Source organism: Opisthocomus hoazin, chromosome 13, assembly GCF_030867145.1.
Source record: "Opisthocomus hoazin isolate bOpiHoa1 chromosome 13, bOpiHoa1.hap1, whole genome shotgun sequence".
Taxonomy (NCBI): Eukaryota; Metazoa; Chordata; class Aves; order Opisthocomiformes; family Opisthocomidae; genus Opisthocomus; species Opisthocomus hoazin.
Window position 1 is genome coordinate 22,517,776 of NC_134426.1, and position 17,692 is coordinate 22,535,467.

General features: G+C 46.8%; 1 protein-coding gene across 4 annotated transcripts in view; it reads right to left on the minus strand.

The window, feature by feature from the left end:
- Positions 1 to 17,692, minus strand: part of ULK1 (unc-51 like autophagy activating kinase 1) — an 86,502-nt gene that overhangs the window by 48,693 nt on the left and 20,117 nt on the right. For all 4 annotated transcript variants that reach the window (XM_075434521.1, XM_075434520.1, XM_075434523.1 and 1 more), the window contains 4 exons: positions 12,778 to 12,951; positions 10,934 to 11,007; positions 8,144 to 8,245; positions 182 to 240 (listed from right to left, as the gene is read on the minus strand). In XM_075434521.1, coding sequence (XP_075290636.1) covers positions 182 to 240; positions 8,144 to 8,245; positions 10,934 to 11,007; positions 12,778 to 12,951 — 409 coding nt within the window. The remainder of the gene's footprint in view (positions 1 to 181; positions 241 to 8,143; positions 8,246 to 10,933; positions 11,008 to 12,777; positions 12,952 to 17,692) is intronic.

The following is a 17,692-nucleotide window of genomic DNA, read 5'->3' on the forward strand; positions in this document are numbered from 1 at the left end:
AACACCAACTCTGTCTGACTTTCTCTGGGCCACGTCACTGCTGGTTTAAGGAATGGGGGAAGGCAGGTGGCCAAATATTTTACAGGCACCTCCCTGAGTGACAAGCCGGCAGCATGCGAGGACAGGAGTAAATACAGAGTAAACAAGTGCATACAAACAGCGACACTGGAAAAATGCTTACTTCGGCATCAGCATCTTGTTTTTCTCATAGAAGAGGCGAAGATCCTGTGGGCTGCTGGCCTGTAGGGGAGAAAGAAAACTAGTGCATGAAGCAATTGACAATGAAGGAAAGGGATTGGCATTTCTATTTCACAGTTACCCCGAAGAGCAGAGAGACACTTTTCAATTGCTGAACCAGCACAGACAATGAGAGCCCGCAGCTCGCTTTAGATTGAAAAGCCAGCACTGTGCCAGAGTGAAAATATAGTATTTCAGCCTGCTATCTTTTTGTCCCTGACCTGGTTCCGTCCTGCTCTCCCCTTCCAAGGGCTGAGCTTCACCGCAGCGGGCTCTGATGCTCAGGTCTGAGCTGGCCTAACAGCCTCACCCAGGAGGCTAAATAATTACAGACGTGAGGAGTCCCCAATGATGAATGGCAGCTCCCGCTGAGAACATGGATTAGTGCTGCAGGGCGCTTAGAAAAGAAGCAGGGAGCCTGCTGACAGGCAAGGGATCTGTGAAGAGACCAGGAACATGGGGAAACAGCAACTAAATTAGGATTTTCTACTTTAATTCCAGGAAGCCAGAAGGTCTCCAGACACAGCTCCTATTTGTGCAGTAACATACACAACTGCTGGGAGTGTTGACGACAATACCCCAAATTCTGAGAGATGGGATTAAAAAAAAAAAAAGGGCTAGGCACAAGAGGTTTACTGCTGAGGTTAAAAATAAAGTCGCTAGTATAGAAGCACAGACACATAAAAATCTCTTAACGTCATTTCTCCATTTGTTTTTATACAATGAATAATACAGGCCAGTAAATTAACCCTAGTGTCTCAAGCTTTTCTGCTGCAGCAAAGTCTCTTTAATAAAAAGGCAGAGCAGACTAGCTGGCGTGACACAGACATGAAGACACGTATAAACAGGGAAGGAAGATCAGAGAGGTTCATCTGCAATCAATTATTGGTGCAGCAGAGCATGTAGGAAAGTGTGAATGAGGAGGCAACAGGCAGCTTCTCCTGATGTTCAGGGCAAGCTCAAAAAACCCTTGAGCCTTCCACCTACTTCCATTTCTAAATTAGAAGCATTTAAGGTCAATTAGGATGCTTAAAATGGCAAATCAGACAAGCCAATCTGCAGATGGCCATCAAAATACCACTAACACAGCATGGCTGGAAAAGCAGCCACTTAAGACGATGTTTCAACATCACCTACTCCCTCCGGTTGAAGATGAAAATTAAGGATAACCGAAAGCTCAATACAAAGCCTCAAGAGAAACCAAAGGGAGAGTCTCACAAGCTTCTAATATCAATAGACTCATCTAGCACTGATCAGGATGGTATTACTTGCATAGTCTTAAGCAACCCAAGCTTCACAGCTCTCCTATTAATTTGTACCAGTAAGAGCTACTCGATTCCTAAAAGGAGATAAGAAAGAGTTCCCAGTTCTCCTTTCTGCAAGAACGCAACCTTTGGTGTTCACAGACACAGCAGGAACCAAACAGGAGGTACAAAAATACTTTCTTCACAAACCATTACAATGACTGTTATCCACCAAAGCACCTTGCTGCACAAACGGCAAACTGCATCAAAATTCCCAATCATTGTCACTCACTTTGATTTGGTTCAGTAAAACCCCATTTTACACCTTTCCTCTTGCAGATATTGCCCTGTAATTAGATTCTTTGTATTTGGCAGACTGTAACGAGGTACATGCACACACTGCAGCAAATGGCTTGGCCACCAGGCTCTGTGTGGTGAAGAATACGCCCAGCAGACGCAGCGTACAAGGAGGAACAGCTCTCCGTCGCCGGGAAGCGAAGCGCTTGCTCACATCAGAGAGATACAAGCCTTGGCTGTTTGCTCCGCTCATTTCCTGTAGCAATGACTCAATTGTTTCACAAACACAATGAAGCTCTGATCTATTTCAAACACTGTTTTGCCAGAAATTTTCCTGGCAATAGAGGCAGAGTACATTAAAAGCAGCACACATGCAAAGCCCAGTTCATTAGAGAGGGTTTCTAAGCACCAGCTCAGACAGAAACAAAATCCTCAATAACGTTCCCCTCATCTTTGCACAAATTAAAGAGATATCCCTGTAGGGATGGTGTTTCTCCACATTCTGCTGTCTCAGTACAATTCCCACTTGTTCTACAAGGACCATAGCCAGGGTGTCAGGCTCCCATCCAGCCAGACCACGCTTCCTCACTAGGGCTGTCCCCAGGAGCCCACGATTCAGGGCTGCTCTCTGGTAAAGGTAGCTGTCTGCTGGGGAACAGAGTCATTTAGTGAGTGCCCAGCACAGACAACTGCTGATCACTGTTACTTTGGTAAAACCAACTGCATCTTCACGTAACTTCATTATTAATCATCTGAGTCATACAGTTCTGCTCCTAGCAGGAGGCTCCCAGTAACGTGCCCACCGCCCTCCTGCTGTTCGCGTCCATTTCATAACACCCCGGTACCTTCCGCCACTTTGCTCACCTCTTCTTTCAATAAATAGTGCTTCTCTGAACCATGGGAGAAAAACGCAGAAATGTTTCTAAGACACTAAAAATGCTACTTGAACTCCTTATAGGAAACTATGGACTTAATTTGAAATCTAATTCCCAGGCAGATACACCCTATCCAAGAAAAACACCAGAAAAAGCACATTTTAGGCACTTAACAACAAGGTACACAGAGGCAGCTGCTACCTGCAGGACAGCATCATCCATCTGTCAGAAACAGGGAGGCAGAACGGGCAGCTCAGTTCTCCCCCAGAACAGGAGACACAACAGCAGGCCAATTTTTTGCTCCCCTTCTCACCTTACGATGGAGCAGCTGCAATAGTGGAACTGGCTCCGGTTTTGTCTGTCCCTTCTATATATAATGACAATTGGACATATTCAGTCCTGCCACTCTGTTCGTTTGTCCCGAGCGGCAGTGGAAATGTTGAGCCCACAAAGGCATTCAGCGTAACCCTGCCAAATACCACTCGGCGCTGGCTGCCCGCGAGCGAATCGCACGCGAAAAGCACGCAGGGCGGCGTTTCCAAACGCGCCCAGCACTGGATTTGTTGCACTTGGGGAAAGGCTGGCTGCAGAAGCCCAGCGCTCGGTCAGAGAGGGCCAGAGACATTCACACCCTCCGTGAACAGCACCGGCCAGTCAACACTTCATAGCAGGTGTATGGCATCCAGTCTGCTCCTCGAACCCTCTTCCTCTGGGATTCCCAGGGGTTTGGAGGCGCAGAGGGGGGATTCAGATATGTTAGAGACAGAGGAAAATACGTAATGTTTCTAGCTTCATAGTTCTGGGGAAAAGCTTGAAAATCTGCTACAAATATCTCCTGCTCGTGTAGTCTTACAGTTGATATTTAAGACTCCCACAACCAAGTGTCTGGCTTTCAGGGGATCTTGAAATCACAATGACCCAGAAAATAAACCCACAAAACCAAAAAAATCCAAAGCCACAAAACCTTCTTCTTCAGCTGTCCATGAATATTTTGTGTTCTATTACCAACAGCTCAGGATCAGGCCCACAAACACAAGCCTAAAAGCCAGTGGCTCACTGTCACAGCAACAAGTCAACCGCTGTGCCCAATTTCAGAAGAGTAAGCTCCCACCACCAGGATACCTGTCCCCACCGACACAGGACAACCCAGAGGAACAGCTCCGGGAACAGAAGAACAGCCTGCCTAACAAATAAACCAGGAATTCAAATTCTGGGTATAAAATCCTCCCCTTCCCTAGTCTTCCTCCAGGCCTGTTTCACAACATAACAGTTGTTTTATGTGATACATAATCCTAGTACTTATGCAGGCAGAATTAACCCAGAAATAAAGGACCTGGTACACCAGGCTTAGAAATTAATTTTTCACCTAGCAGTGAGCTGGGATTGGAACACACTCAGGCAGGTTAACTCTTTCAGAGCTGCCACGCCAGCCAGCACAACTTGTCTTGCCTCTCTTGCCACGTCCCGGCTGACCGTCCTGCAGACACAGCGTGCCGCATCCATAAAGCAGCTAGGAGAATATTCATGCAAAGGCTCAGACAGCAGGCAACCAGGTCTCGTGGTCCTTCGCAGGATCTGATGTCCAAGTGGACCCATGCCACTGCCAGAGACAGCTCAGACACGAAGTGCGTGTGCGTGGCGGTGTGTCCGCTTACTGCGAGCTGCCCAGTTATTCAAGGGGTCACACAACAGAAATCACAGAACAGCAGTGTGACTCCCCCCTCACAAGAAAAAGATTGAGGTCATTTAACTCTAATCATATGTAGAACACCATCTGACACGGGCTAGATTGGTTCTGGAACATATTTTAGACCTTGTGTAAATCTTTCTGTTCTCTGCCTCTGGTTTTGCCTCTGGTTGTCACTTGTCTACGAAGCCTACATCACCTCATGGTGGGCACTGGGTCCCAGTGTTTTCTGCTCAGGTAAGGACTAGAGAAAACCACCACACTCTCGAGGCACTTCTCAGTACCAGTCAGCAAGGCCGGGAAACATGCTGTTCAAGCCCTGTTCTCAGCAACAGAAATGAAGAGATACAAGTGCAGACCACTTATTAGGCAAGGCAAATTAACAATTCCACATTAATACAGTGCTCAGCAAATCTGTTTATACGGATTATGAATCCCATTAATCTCATCCCTATTCCAGTCTCACTGTTTTGTTTCTGGGCATGTTTAATACAAAAAGCTCCTTAAGACAGCTTCACCAGCCATCCTACCAACTGTTCACATCTGAGCATCAGCAGTTTCTTTCCTGTCTGCGTGCAGGGAGGCAGGCAAGGGACAGGAATGGCTCTGGGAAGTTGCCTTGGGTGACCCAGCTAGTTAATTTTAACTTTGAGACAGCTAGAAATCACATTCATGCACACACACACACACATCTCCATCTTGACTTGCAAGCACTTTCTGGATTGACAGCTGCCTCAGCCTTTCCACAAATTTGATCTTTTCTCCATCTAACCCAGCCCCCCGAAGCCCTATTTTATTTTTAGGCAGCTCATTCCTCCCCGCTGCAGATAACACTGGAGTCCTTTTGGTTTGCGTCCCCGTGAAGGTGCCTAACTGGCTCACACAGCAAACAGCCAGAGCACCCAAACACAGCATGTTTTACACCACCCTGCTCCAGATTCCCATGGGAATCTCAGCTAGGCAGAGGTGAGGGGCTGTCCTCGCTGGTCTGGGAGGGGTGGCACAGTGAGGATTTAGCCTGAAGAGCTTTGTGTCAGAAATCCAGTTCCTGGCTGCCCAATGCAACTGGGTCTGCGGGTGGCACTGCATGGAATCAGCCTGCTATCTCCCCACCCATGTGTAGATGTCCCTCCCAGGAGCACTCATTCCTATTCACAGTCTCCCCATCACCTCTGTCCACTCCCCCTCTTTCCTCTGAAAAGCCCTATAAACAATAGCTTCTCATCTGCTCAGTGACCATTTGCAAATTCTAACGTTGCAGTCATGCCAACAAAGACATAAAGCTGGTTAACCTTTAACGAGCTTTCCAACATCTGCCCTAGACAGGTTTTTCACCTGAAACTCGCAGCTAGGAGAAGGCAATTTGTGACACACATGGTCAAAACAAATAGATGGTGCACAGAAAGCCATCTGGGCTGAGCTTGCTTTCTCCCTGATCAAACAAATCCACAGCTGCTACTGCTGTAGCAAGTGGGGCCTGGCATTCTGCTTCAAAATTCAAACCCCGTAAGAGGCAAGGGCACAGGGAAAAATTAACATAGAGAGTCACACCGTCCCCAGACCAACAGATGTTGGATGTATACGGAAAAGAGAAGTTATCCAGCCAGGCAAGCTCAAAGAAAGGACCAGGACCTGCCAGGCAGGGTCCGAAAGGCCCCCTCGTTGCCTGCAGCAGGGCAGGGTGCTGCCATGGCTCAGTCCGAGGGACCCAGGCGTGCAGGACCTCCCCTCCGTGCGAGCCTGCCGACACACACAGGCAGGGCGCTGATGGCTGTCTGACTACCTGCCCCTTCAAAGCCTTGGCTGGAGATACACATGAAGCTGACTCGTATTCAGTTTTATTTCCTGTGAAAAAAATATTCTCCATGAGAACAAATGTTTTCAGAACATTTCCGTGACATGCTTCAATGACCAGCGATAAAAGCCACCCAATTCTTTCCAAAGAAATCAGATGCCCCAAGGTTGTGTGTGAGCTACTAAGCTAAGAACACCTACGATAAAGTCAACACGTTAAGTAACTAAATCATTTGAATGAGTACAGTATCAACCTGCCTTTACAGACTACAAGGCACCACGTTACAAGACAGAACGAGTGCAAGGCTCTCCTATGCATGCAGAGTCAAAGTTTGCTTCTTCCACCTCCGCATGTTTTTTTCCTTACTGCACAAATACCTATTTTCTTTTATCTTAACAGCTATCTTCTCCTCTCAAACAAAGATACCAACACTGACAACAAGTGGATGCAGGCAGTAAACAGCAGCCATCCAGGAGTTGCAGTGTACTTTGTAGGGGTGTTTATAAAAAAAGAAACACGAAAAGGAAATGAAGTCTTGCTCCAAACACAGAGCAAGCTGGTAGACAGAATATAAACCACTGGAATGGAAGATTCCTACAGCAGCAGGGAAAAAATTACCCTGAAGGAGAAAAGTGTTCTTGGCTCTAGACAAAACCAAAACATACTGTTAGTTTACTTCTGTATTTGCCCACTCTTTCCTGCAACAGATTCATAATTCACTTTATCCTTCCTGATGACATAACTGCAAAAACATTCAAGGTCTTGCACGAAATTCTAGAGAGCTGTGGAGCTAAAGCTCAGAAAGTCCTGCAGTTCACGAAATCTGCCTTATTATATGAGCATAGATTTACCCCCCAACTGACTTTTTGTTTGGATTTGGGTTTTTTTGTTGGTTTTGGTTTTGCTTTTTTGTTAGGGAGCTAGAATAAGGGGGTGTCTGGACATGAGAAGAGGGCCACAGTTCACATTTGACCTGATCTAAGAAGCTGAAGAGTTGGCATCAGCTGATACATCAGCATGCAAATTCGAGGTTTGGTCTTTTTCCACAGAGTAGAGGCGAGGTGTACAGAGCTCACACATTAAAGAAGCAAAGAAGTATCAGCAGCTCAAGCATCTCTCTGCTATGCTGCAAGCCAGCAAAGAAAAAACCTGACAAGCACAGTACTTTAAAATAGTAGTTGCAAGGGAGAGTCTGCAGATCTCATTCAGCATGGAAGAAGAAAAGTAATACATAGTGTGGCACACTAATCATTGGGAACAAGAAAGATGCACTCAGTCTAGATGAATTCCAGCTATATATAAGGTTAAAAATACATGATGAATTCTCCATCATTCGGAAATTTTAAATCAGAGAATGCCTTTTATAAAAGACAGGCTCTAGCTCATTCAGAAGTTATGACATAAATTACAGGGTGGAGTTTTACTGGACTGTGTTATATTTAGAGGGGTTTGGACTTGATGAACATAAACATTTCAGGCTGGAAGGAACTGTTGTGAGATGACAGATAAGATCCTTTTGATAAGATCCTACTTAACTGCTCTAAAACCAAAGTCAATTTAGCTGCAATATACCAGTTACCACCAAATCATCCTGAACATTAACTTGCAATTACAATCTTCCTTATTGTCCGTCCACACCCGAGAGAATCATAATTATAAATTACACACGGAATACAGTTGTAAATAGAAACTGATTTTTTAAGTGTGAGCCTGGAAAAAATACTGCTTTAACTGATTCATGTTAATTTTCTGAAGAGATGACCCTTCCTAAGTATTTATAACCAGGAAATGCATTTCACTGAGATACAGCCCAGAGGAGAGTCATGTTACTAGAACATGCATTACAACATATCAAGCACCACATTGTCAAGGTGTTGGACAGCCTGACCTCCATGAAGCTGGATCTATGGGAGTTAATACTCTAGATGACAGAAGGCTTAGAGTAAGCAGATTAAAAGGAAAAAGAGAAAAAAGGAAGAGTCAGAAACATTAGATCTAAGCAACTCACCTGGAAAGGAGCCTTTCCTGTCAAACACTGATAAATGATGGTTCCTATACTCCAGAGGTCAGCTTTGGCATCGTAGTGTTGAGACATAATGACTTCTGGTGCCTTTTTGGAGAGAGAACAGAAATCCATTTTATAAAAGATGTAGCTTTTTTTTTTTTTTTGGCAGCTGCAAGAAACAGAAGTCACTATTATGCTTTAAAAACCCCGAGATAGACTCCCCCAAGGGCCATGAACAATTTGCTCCCAAGACGACGGTAACACTACCTTGCAAGGGCCAATTCCCTGTCACAGTGGGTGAAGCAGAGACTTTCACTCAGACAAAAAAACAACAAAAAACCAAAGACTAGATGCTGTTTTGCGACTTAGGGTAAATTCAGTACTTCCCCTTCTCAGAGCACCATTTTCTGCTGAACCCACCTGCGCTCAGGAGAATTCTCACTGAAATCGCACAGGCAGATCTTCTAAACCAAAGGGAGATACAGGTAAACGACCAAGAAAAGCAAAGGCTCACACTGCACAGGTGATGAGCTTCAGCCTCCACCCCTGTCGGCATCACTCACACACTTTCCTCATTTAGCTTGAGATGGAAGCATACGAATTATGCTCCGGAGCCTGCTGCCAAAGTCACAGTTTGGGTTCCAAGGCAGATCTGTGCATGTCAGGCCAACAGCTCGAGCCCTGCCATGGTTTCCAACCTCACACCATGCCCTCGGTTGCTCCCTCCCAGGCTCATTCCAGCCGCTGGAGACGGTGCAAGCCCACAGAGCCCCGTGCCTCGGGAGGCAGCAGCGGAGGGACAGCAGGGCAGGCCTGCTCATCCAACATGTTATAACAGATTCATCACAGCGCTGCCAGCGTCAAACAGAATCAATTTTCCAGCTCTGTTAGAGGCGAAGGCCACATGCAATGGACTAAAGAATGGCAGCAAACAAGCTGCGGACAGGAGCTTGGTCTGCCCCTCAGGGAAGCAGGCATAACACCAAACAAAGCCAAGGAAGCAGGACAAGAACTGCACAAGGAGGTCTGAAGTCTCACGTGACACGGATCATATCAGGGTTCAGACAGAAAGCTCATTCTGGTGGGGATAAAACGCAGAGAGCAGCCATGGGCTATGAGCTAAAGCAGGGAGTCGGGGCCTGCGTTGCCAGCAGATGCTCCCAGGGCTACCGCACAAGATCCACAACAGCAGTAGGGACAGATTTCCAGCATCCCCTAAATCCCAACCGAACCTCCCCTCCTCATCTTCCTCCAAACCTATCAGTAAACAGATAACAACATGAAACACTGAGATTCCTTGTAATGTCCAGCATTGTTTAAAATAAAAAAATGAAACAGAAAAAGTTCATCCCTAGCTTCCTCCAGCCCTTTCAAAAAATAAGCTGGGTGTTTTCATTTACTTTCACAAGAGACTCCAAAAGAAAAAGTATCACTAAAAATACACAATTCAGGAAACTTCACAGGAGACAAAGATTACATCATCTTCACATGTAACACAGTTCAAATAGCAAAACAGACTTCCTCTCTCTTTTTTTGAAGCCTGATGTTTGAGTCAGTATTACGGTACAGACTACCAAACATGCTACCCCTGCACAGTGCAGCACAGCCCAGCCTAACTCTGCCCAAAGAGTATAGACAAAAAATCACTTAAGAGTGGATTAGACCATGTTCAAAATCAGGTGCCTACTGCCCGCAGGGTACTTGTAAAAAAACTCAACCTAAATTGATCCACATGATGTTTTTACTCTGAGCTCAGACACCCACATCCCCAGGAACTATTACATGGCCGGCTTTGACATTTTTATTTCTGGCCTGGTTTTGTCATTTTTAATTTCACTGACTTGACATGACACCGAGATCTTCACTGCTACCATGACCACAAATGAGAGATCACATCCTCACATCCTGGTCCCAGAGTGGAAAGTACAAAGGGAGTGAAAGCGATCAGTTGTTTTGGTTTTTTTTGGGTCTTTTTTGGGTTTCAGAAGCTAAGAAGTCATCCTGGAAGCAGTTGGTTTGGTGAAACAATTAGTGGGGGGAGGAGGGTTAGAGAGTGGGAATGCACAAAGCATAAATTGCCAGTAGAAGCAGGTGAGCCCCATTCACACCCCTCTGCTGAGTTGTACAGCAAAGCACGCTTAGGAGTAAGTTAGGCAGAATGGCATCATCTCTGCCTGCACAGGTCCATAGATTTTGCAAGACCAAAGAGTTAAAAACAGTTAGAGATTTTACAGAACTGCTGTTAAACAGGGACCTTGCTCCCGACGCTGTGGCCTTAGCAAAAATGACTGCAAAGCCCGAGGTGAGAGCAGGTTTGCGGAACCACCCCGTCTCAAAAATGCCTGCTGAAGCAGTGATTTATGAGGTTCCTCTCCAAGGAAGCAACACATCAAATACAGCCAGATGTGTGAAATACCACCCCAGCCCTCAGTATCTTTTGCCATTTCTTTGCTCACAGCAGAAGAAATAGATTTCATTTCCCAATGCCTTCAGTGGAGAGGCCCTGCTCCCCCGTGGAAGATGCAGTTTCCGGGAGCAGACAGCAATCAATACTCTGATTTATTCAGTTTTATTTATCAACTGCTCACCTGAAAGTTAAATGACAACACAGGCACCTGTTATCCAACATTACCAGCAGCTGGAACTTTACGAATTTTCCCTGTGTAATAGCTAGTTTCTGACAGGTAAATAAAATTTCACCTTTGGGGGAAAGGCTAGCGAAAAGGCTAGGAAAGGCTTCTGGGGCGCAAAGCAAGAACAATACTAAAAAAGCCGTATGCAAAACACACTTACCATGTACATTGGTGAACCACACAACGTTGCTGCCATCATATTATTCTGCAGATACCGTGCAAACCCAAAGTCAGCTACAAAGAGAAACGGAGAGGTAGGTCAGGATCAGACACCAGTTCTAGCGAGCCTGCACCTTCCCCAGCTGATTCCCCCTACTTTCCTTCCATTCCCCACGAATCTTCGCAGCAAGTGTAGTACCTCACCTTAACAAAACTCTGACAGCTCTCTTCGAGCAGTGACATCCTTGTGCTAGTTATTAATACACACTACACGCAGTAGCAAAGGATAGACCAAGCCACAAAAAAAAAAAAAAAAAAAAGCATTCAGAAGAACAAACGCCCATCCATTTTCCAGAGATCAACAGTCACTTCTTCCTGCACCCATCTGCCCGCACTCTGAAATGTCAGCTGCTGGAAGCTGGTAAAGCTCTCCCGACTTCAGTGAGAGCATGCCAGTTCTTACTGGCTAGTTTATCTGCTGCTGTCTCAGCTTTTAGTATGGGGAACTGAAAGGTCCCCTCCATTGAAAAGGCTGCAATGTAACAGACATCCAAGAGCAGCCACTACTTGCCACCACCTACATTTCTAGACCGGCCCTACTGAGAACAGGCTTGCTCTGTTCCTTCAGAAGAGTTTCAACAGTTCTAACCCCAGCGTGAAGGCAGAAAGCTGAGCCATAGTTCACCTGGCGGCTTTTAGAAAAGCCAAGGACAAGAAATACCAAGATGAACTACTGCTCCAGGTTACTCAGCATCTGATCATACGATACTTGAGAGGTTCTCTCAAGGTTACCAGATATTTCAAGCTCAGACTGACACAGCTGTTCACACTGTCATCTGTCACTACAGAATTGGTGCAGCTAGCTATTCCCTGGGTCATGTACTCCTCAGGGAAGCAGGACAGAGGGACTGCAGGGTACCTCACACTCAAGAGCCACCGTGCCTGCAGCCCTCCTGCCTGTGTCTGCATCTTCCAGTCACTTCCACCTACCAGAAAACTCTGCACTTCACAAAAAAAAATCCCCACTGCTTCATCCAAACAGGCAGCAACAGTCCAACTTTTACACTAGACCTCATTTCTCAGCTGAATAAAGGCATTAACACCTTCTCCACAGCACAGGGTTCAGGCATGGAACAGTTCTATCTAATCGGTGTCAGCTCCAGCTCCTGAACCGTAACATAATCAAAAGTCCACGTGTTGAGGGTGATATCATCCAGCACGCGCTTCTGAGGGACCACAGAGGACACACATGCTCTGTAACTGGATTTCTGGAGCACCTGTCCCAACTACTGCTCCATCCGCGCCACTTGCCTCATGTGCACACAGTGAATTTCTCCAAGCGGCAGCCGAGCAGCCTGCCTCTAACTTGGAGTGTGGAGACGCCTGCTTTCAGCTCTGCCTGGCTCCCGCCGTGCTCTGTGGCCAGCCAGGAGAGCAGCTACTTTCAGGCCTTAAGACACCAACATTTACCTCCATACTACCAAAAGCTGAAGACAAAAGTCACAACGTGTGCTCATTTCTTGGTAACCCTGGAGATTACAAGCCAATTAGGGCAGGCTGGTATTTGTTCCTACGCAGGGAGGCACCGGGGAGCACGGCCTGCCCAGCTCTTGTGTGTCAGTGTGTCCTGGCAGGGCAGCAAGCTGCTGCTCCCACCGCTTGGAGCCACCAACGGTTACATCTAGCAGAGGAACTAAACGAGGAAGATGAAAAGCTGTAGGGTATTTCAGAAAGTGCAGCAATTTTTTGCCTTTGCTAGGCAGTCCCCCAAAGAAAGACTTGCCACTTATCCACATCACCAACCTCTCCTGGGAGCGCGTAGTGACGTTTCTAACGGGGTCTTACCGATCTTTATGCGAATGTTGTTGGGATTTGATTTCCGGCCTCCAGTATAGGAAAGGAGGATATTCTGTGGTTTCAGGTCCCGATGGATGATGCCTTTGCTGTGCAGCATTTTCATTGCACCCGCTATCTGCTGGAGAAAGAGCCTGATGGTGTCTTCGCTAAGTGTCCGCATGGCTAGAGAGGAGGAAAACAAATAACCAGATGAAAAAATTACAATGCCAGTTCTCTGCAGAGCCCAGAGGGCAGATTCACCACAGCAATTAGCCACAATTTGTCATTTTTATTTCATTTACAGTGTTTTTTCTCCACACACCATTTCTGAATGATTCCTACAGGCAACAAGGGAGAGTGTTTGCGTTCCCAGCTTACTCTGTGGTCAGGGCTCTTTTCAGCCCCGAGTGTCTCATGGCAACTTCATGTCAGTGGCCGGTGCTGCATTTGGGTTATCAACTGGGTCCAAAACTGACCTTTTGTCAGGCATAGGGCTCCCCTCAGCAGGAGCTGCCAGCCAGATCTAGGCAAGCACTAGGCAGGTCTGGTGGCCCAAGGAGTGGGAAGGTCGCTACCTTTGAGCTGTGGTCGGTGGTGGTTGGATACCTAAGGTCACAGCTTTATCACAAAGACTATGTCTAAAGGTGGAGGTAAGAGGAAGGCAGGCAGGATTAGGATCCTAAAGCCTGTAAGAATCATTAAGGCTCATGCTGGGCCTGGAAAGGGTTGGTGGGTTAAATTCAGACAGTCAGGGTACATGGCCAGCAGCGATCTGCAACTTCGGGCTACAAGCCCAAGCCTAGGACTAACCCTTGTGCATCATCACCCACTAGACCAAACCACAACTCTCATCCCAAACCCAGTGTCAGGCTGAACCACGGTCCAACACCTAACAACACACCCCTACCAACGGCACCTGCAAACTCATCTGACACCCTCCATCCTGCAATCACAGGTAGGAAAGAGCAGCGAGAACGTCTCAGAATACTTTCATGAGCAAATTTTTGTAAAAAAAAAAAATATTCATTATCAAAATCTGCAAATATGGAAGCTCTGAACAGCACTCTCCTGAGATATGGGCTTCCCAAGAACTGTGATGTGAAAATAAACATTGACGGGATCAAAATAATGTTCAACTTGCTCTTCTAATCAGAGCGATGCGACATTAGCGCTCGTTATTTTAAGAGCTACACGTACGAAACTCTTGCCAACGCTGGGAGCAGGCTGCTGAACAAACCCCACGATCAGCAGTGCGACCAGCCTGCCTCCTTGTCAGTCACCAAGCAAGCCAGGCTTAAAGCAAGCACCATTCCACTTGAATAAAATAATTTCTTTTGTAAAAGGTCCCTGTAAATTACTTGGGACTTCATTAGTGTTTTTCCAGCTGTTCTCTGGTAAAACATTAATACGAGCTGGCAGGAGCTTCAAAATGCTACTCTACCTCGTCAGCGAGGAGGGAGGAATCCTTCTGAAAACACAGATGCGGCTGCACACAGCTTTAACACAACACAGGAAATTAAAAGTCTAACTTTCAAAACATGTGCATGGGAAACAGCAAGGGACACAGATAAATCAAACTGCACTTGGAACAGAAAAATCAGCTCCCACCACTCTCAAACCTCACTGTTCTAGAAGGAGGCACCAGCAGAGCTGAAATGTCACCACGGCTCTCAGCTGGTCCTGGACTCCTACACGTGACACCAGCGCACATGTACACAGAGCTGTCCCCCCTCCCTGGGCCTTTTTCCTCATGAGCCGGCACTCAGCTGGAATTCAAGAGACTCCTCTGCGAGAAGGGGAGATTCTGTGAAGGTATTTTAAGGATGTTCAGAGGCAGCTCAGACACAAGTCTCCTAAACTCACTCGCATCTTCTGAAAACAGCGCTGCCTCGCCTTTAACGAGGCTTTCCCCAAACTCCTGCTGAAGTCTCCCAGCGTACTCAACCTTGTACCATGCTCTGCCTATTAGAAGTCCAGCATCTTAGCTGTGCTCAATGTCCTCTCCCCTAAAAGGTCTCCGCAATTCCTATTCAGGGAAATCTATCCAGGAATGGTTAAAACACCATCTTTAAACAACCCAGCAAGAATTCCAAAGTTTTTTGCCCAACTCAGCTCAGGCCCAGGAAAGGACAGACTCGTCTCATCTTTCCCCAAACATGAAGCAAGACTTGAAACTTGGCAGTTCTTAACATTATTAAGCTAGCAGGCAATTACAAACTCCTGGTTAAATACCCTCTGCTGCCAGCAATGAAACGGAGGTGTTGGGAGCCTTGTTCTGACCTGCAGTCCCACCAGCACGCCGCATCTCTAAGGCGTTGCCCTCTCCTTTGCATAATTTGGTGGCTCTAAGGCTAACACCGCACTAGCCACTACCCATCCCTCAGCGAACCAGCTAAGCCTCCCTAACGTGGATTCTAACTCTTTATACTGAAAACAACAACATTGCTACCAGGATCAGAAAAATCCATCCACCCAAAGAAAACAGGGCCTCTAAGCTACTAATTTCTACAGAATTTAAGCTTTTCCACTTCACAGCAGTCTGTACGAAGCTCTCAGCCCTGCGAAGATGCGGTTTTCCTGACACACGCAGAATCCAAGGTGGTGCCTTGCGCCTGCAGATTCCCCCAGTGCAGAGCTACCCTGTTGCAGGGCAGCAAAACGCGACAGAGGTCTGTCGGCTCCTCTGGCAGCGTTAAATCTCAGGAATCCAGGCAGTGCAGCAAGGCAGGATGGTAAAATTGAGATGCTGCCCTCAGTAACAGAGAAGGGACAGTCAGCTACTTCAGGAGAGCAGGGGCCATATCCTTTTGCCTCCCTCCATTAACGAACAGGCTGCAACACAGGAAAACAACAGTCCTTAGCTCTCGTACTCAGCCCATCACTATCCTGCGTGACAGCAGCAATCTTCACCTGAAGGACAGAGACATAAATACAACTGACACCTTCAGTGACTTCGGGATATTGGTCTACAAAAGATCTTCTAGACCAGCTACCATGGGCAGGAGGAGGGAGAAGATACAGAAGACTCTTTCAATTTAGATGCCACCAAAAACAAAAGAGGAAAAATAAAAGCACAGAGAACTAAGCAATTCCCTTTCTTTGCTACATCCCGAATACGGAACTTGCACTTCTGTCCCTGTGAAAAGGGGACATCTCTCCTCTTCACCAGAAAACTGCTCACAAAACACTAAGCTCACACTGAAGTCTGGGCATCCCCACGGAGGTCTGCGACCCGTGACACATTCTTGCAGAGAACGCTGTTTCCCAAGCCTTGCTTTGCCATTACTGAGAAGTAATACTATCCCCGTGTTTATTTTCATGGGCTCCACTTCAGCGACAAGGCACTCGGCTTACTGCCTTGGGAACGGCGGCCGCACAGGTCAGTAGATCAGAGCAAATATTTACTGTGGGTCAGTGCAGGACCCGCATGCCTTGTAACTCTTGAGGCGGAGAAAAGGATGAAACCACCCAAAAAGTGCCCTGGTCAGCCTGTGCCGAGATGTTCAAGCTGCCAAGAGGCTGCCAGGTAAGTTATAGTAAACAGCCCCTGTCAGCTGATCCCAGGGTAGACGCATTAGAGTACACCCGCCGATGTTACATGACAACACCATTTTGGAAAAGTTATTTAGGAAAAAGAACTTCTCCTCTTACCCACAGGTGCCACAAGTATCTCTAACATGGGCCCCATCCAAATCACACTGAAGTCTGAGAGATCAACCTGACTTATTTGGGGCCTGTCTTATAACTTCCCCAGCTCCGCCCGTGCAGAGCAGGGCCACTAAGACTCCTGAGAAGCCTTCTGTGCAAGTCTGAAGACTTATTCCAGATAGGTCTCGTCTTACCGTAGCTATTCTTCATCACCTAGCTGTAGAGGGTGAAAAGTTACACAGCAGCGCCTCACACCTCTTCTTTGCAAAGGGGTCCCCACACCACTCGGGATGAATTGGAAGATCACAGCTCCATGCATGAACAGTGGTCAAACCAAGGAATATCCTGCTCTGAGATGAAGTTTTCTTCACAGAGACGTGCTCCCCAAGAAGCAGCTTTAAGGAAGGTCACGAATATGCACTTATGAACTGCCTGTAACAGCCTGTGTCAATGCCAATGCACAGAACTTAAGAAGAAATTTCAGGTCAGCCTGCTCTGACCTCTGAGTACCCGAGATCACCGAATTCCAGTTATTCCCATACCAAGGATGGTCACTTCTGTAGCACTTCCCACAGTCCTACCACGAGCAGCAGCAACCCGCCACTTCAGCTCCAAACATACCCTACGATGGGCTCTAAATTAAAGCAACATCCACGGAGATCTAACAGAAGGGAGAGCGCACTGTACCACTAAAGAACACCACAGAAGTTGTGCTTAGCAGAACACACACAACCTTGGGCTGTATCAGAGAGATGGGGCTGACCTGCAGCGTAACCCAGCCAAAACGTGCACATACACACGTCCTCCAGTTACGAAGACACGCAGAATTAGAGTGCCTTTGGATTCAGCACAGAATTACCATATTGCCCAACGCCTGTAATTAGAGGGCAGAATGGATTGGGAAGCTTACAAGCATCTCGTTCAATGAGGAACGGGGGATTTGCATGCGCAGCTTGCATAAGTGTTACAGGAACGACCAGCAAAAACGTCCGAGGAGTCAGCGGGAAAGTAGACCTTGCAATTAAATACCATCACACAATTACTAAAATAACTGAAGCAGCACAATAACCGCTCAACAGAGATTAGCCTCCTGCGTACCAGTGAAATACCCTGGAAGAAATCTGAATTTTCCAAGATGAGGAAAAAAAAAAGATTGTTAAAAAAACCGCTATCGTCAAAAGCACCCCACGTGCCTGCAGAAGCTGGGAGAGAAGACACCGCAAAGGGGCGAGCATGTGGCAGAACGGGAAAAGCCACGCGACGCAAAAGCTCACGC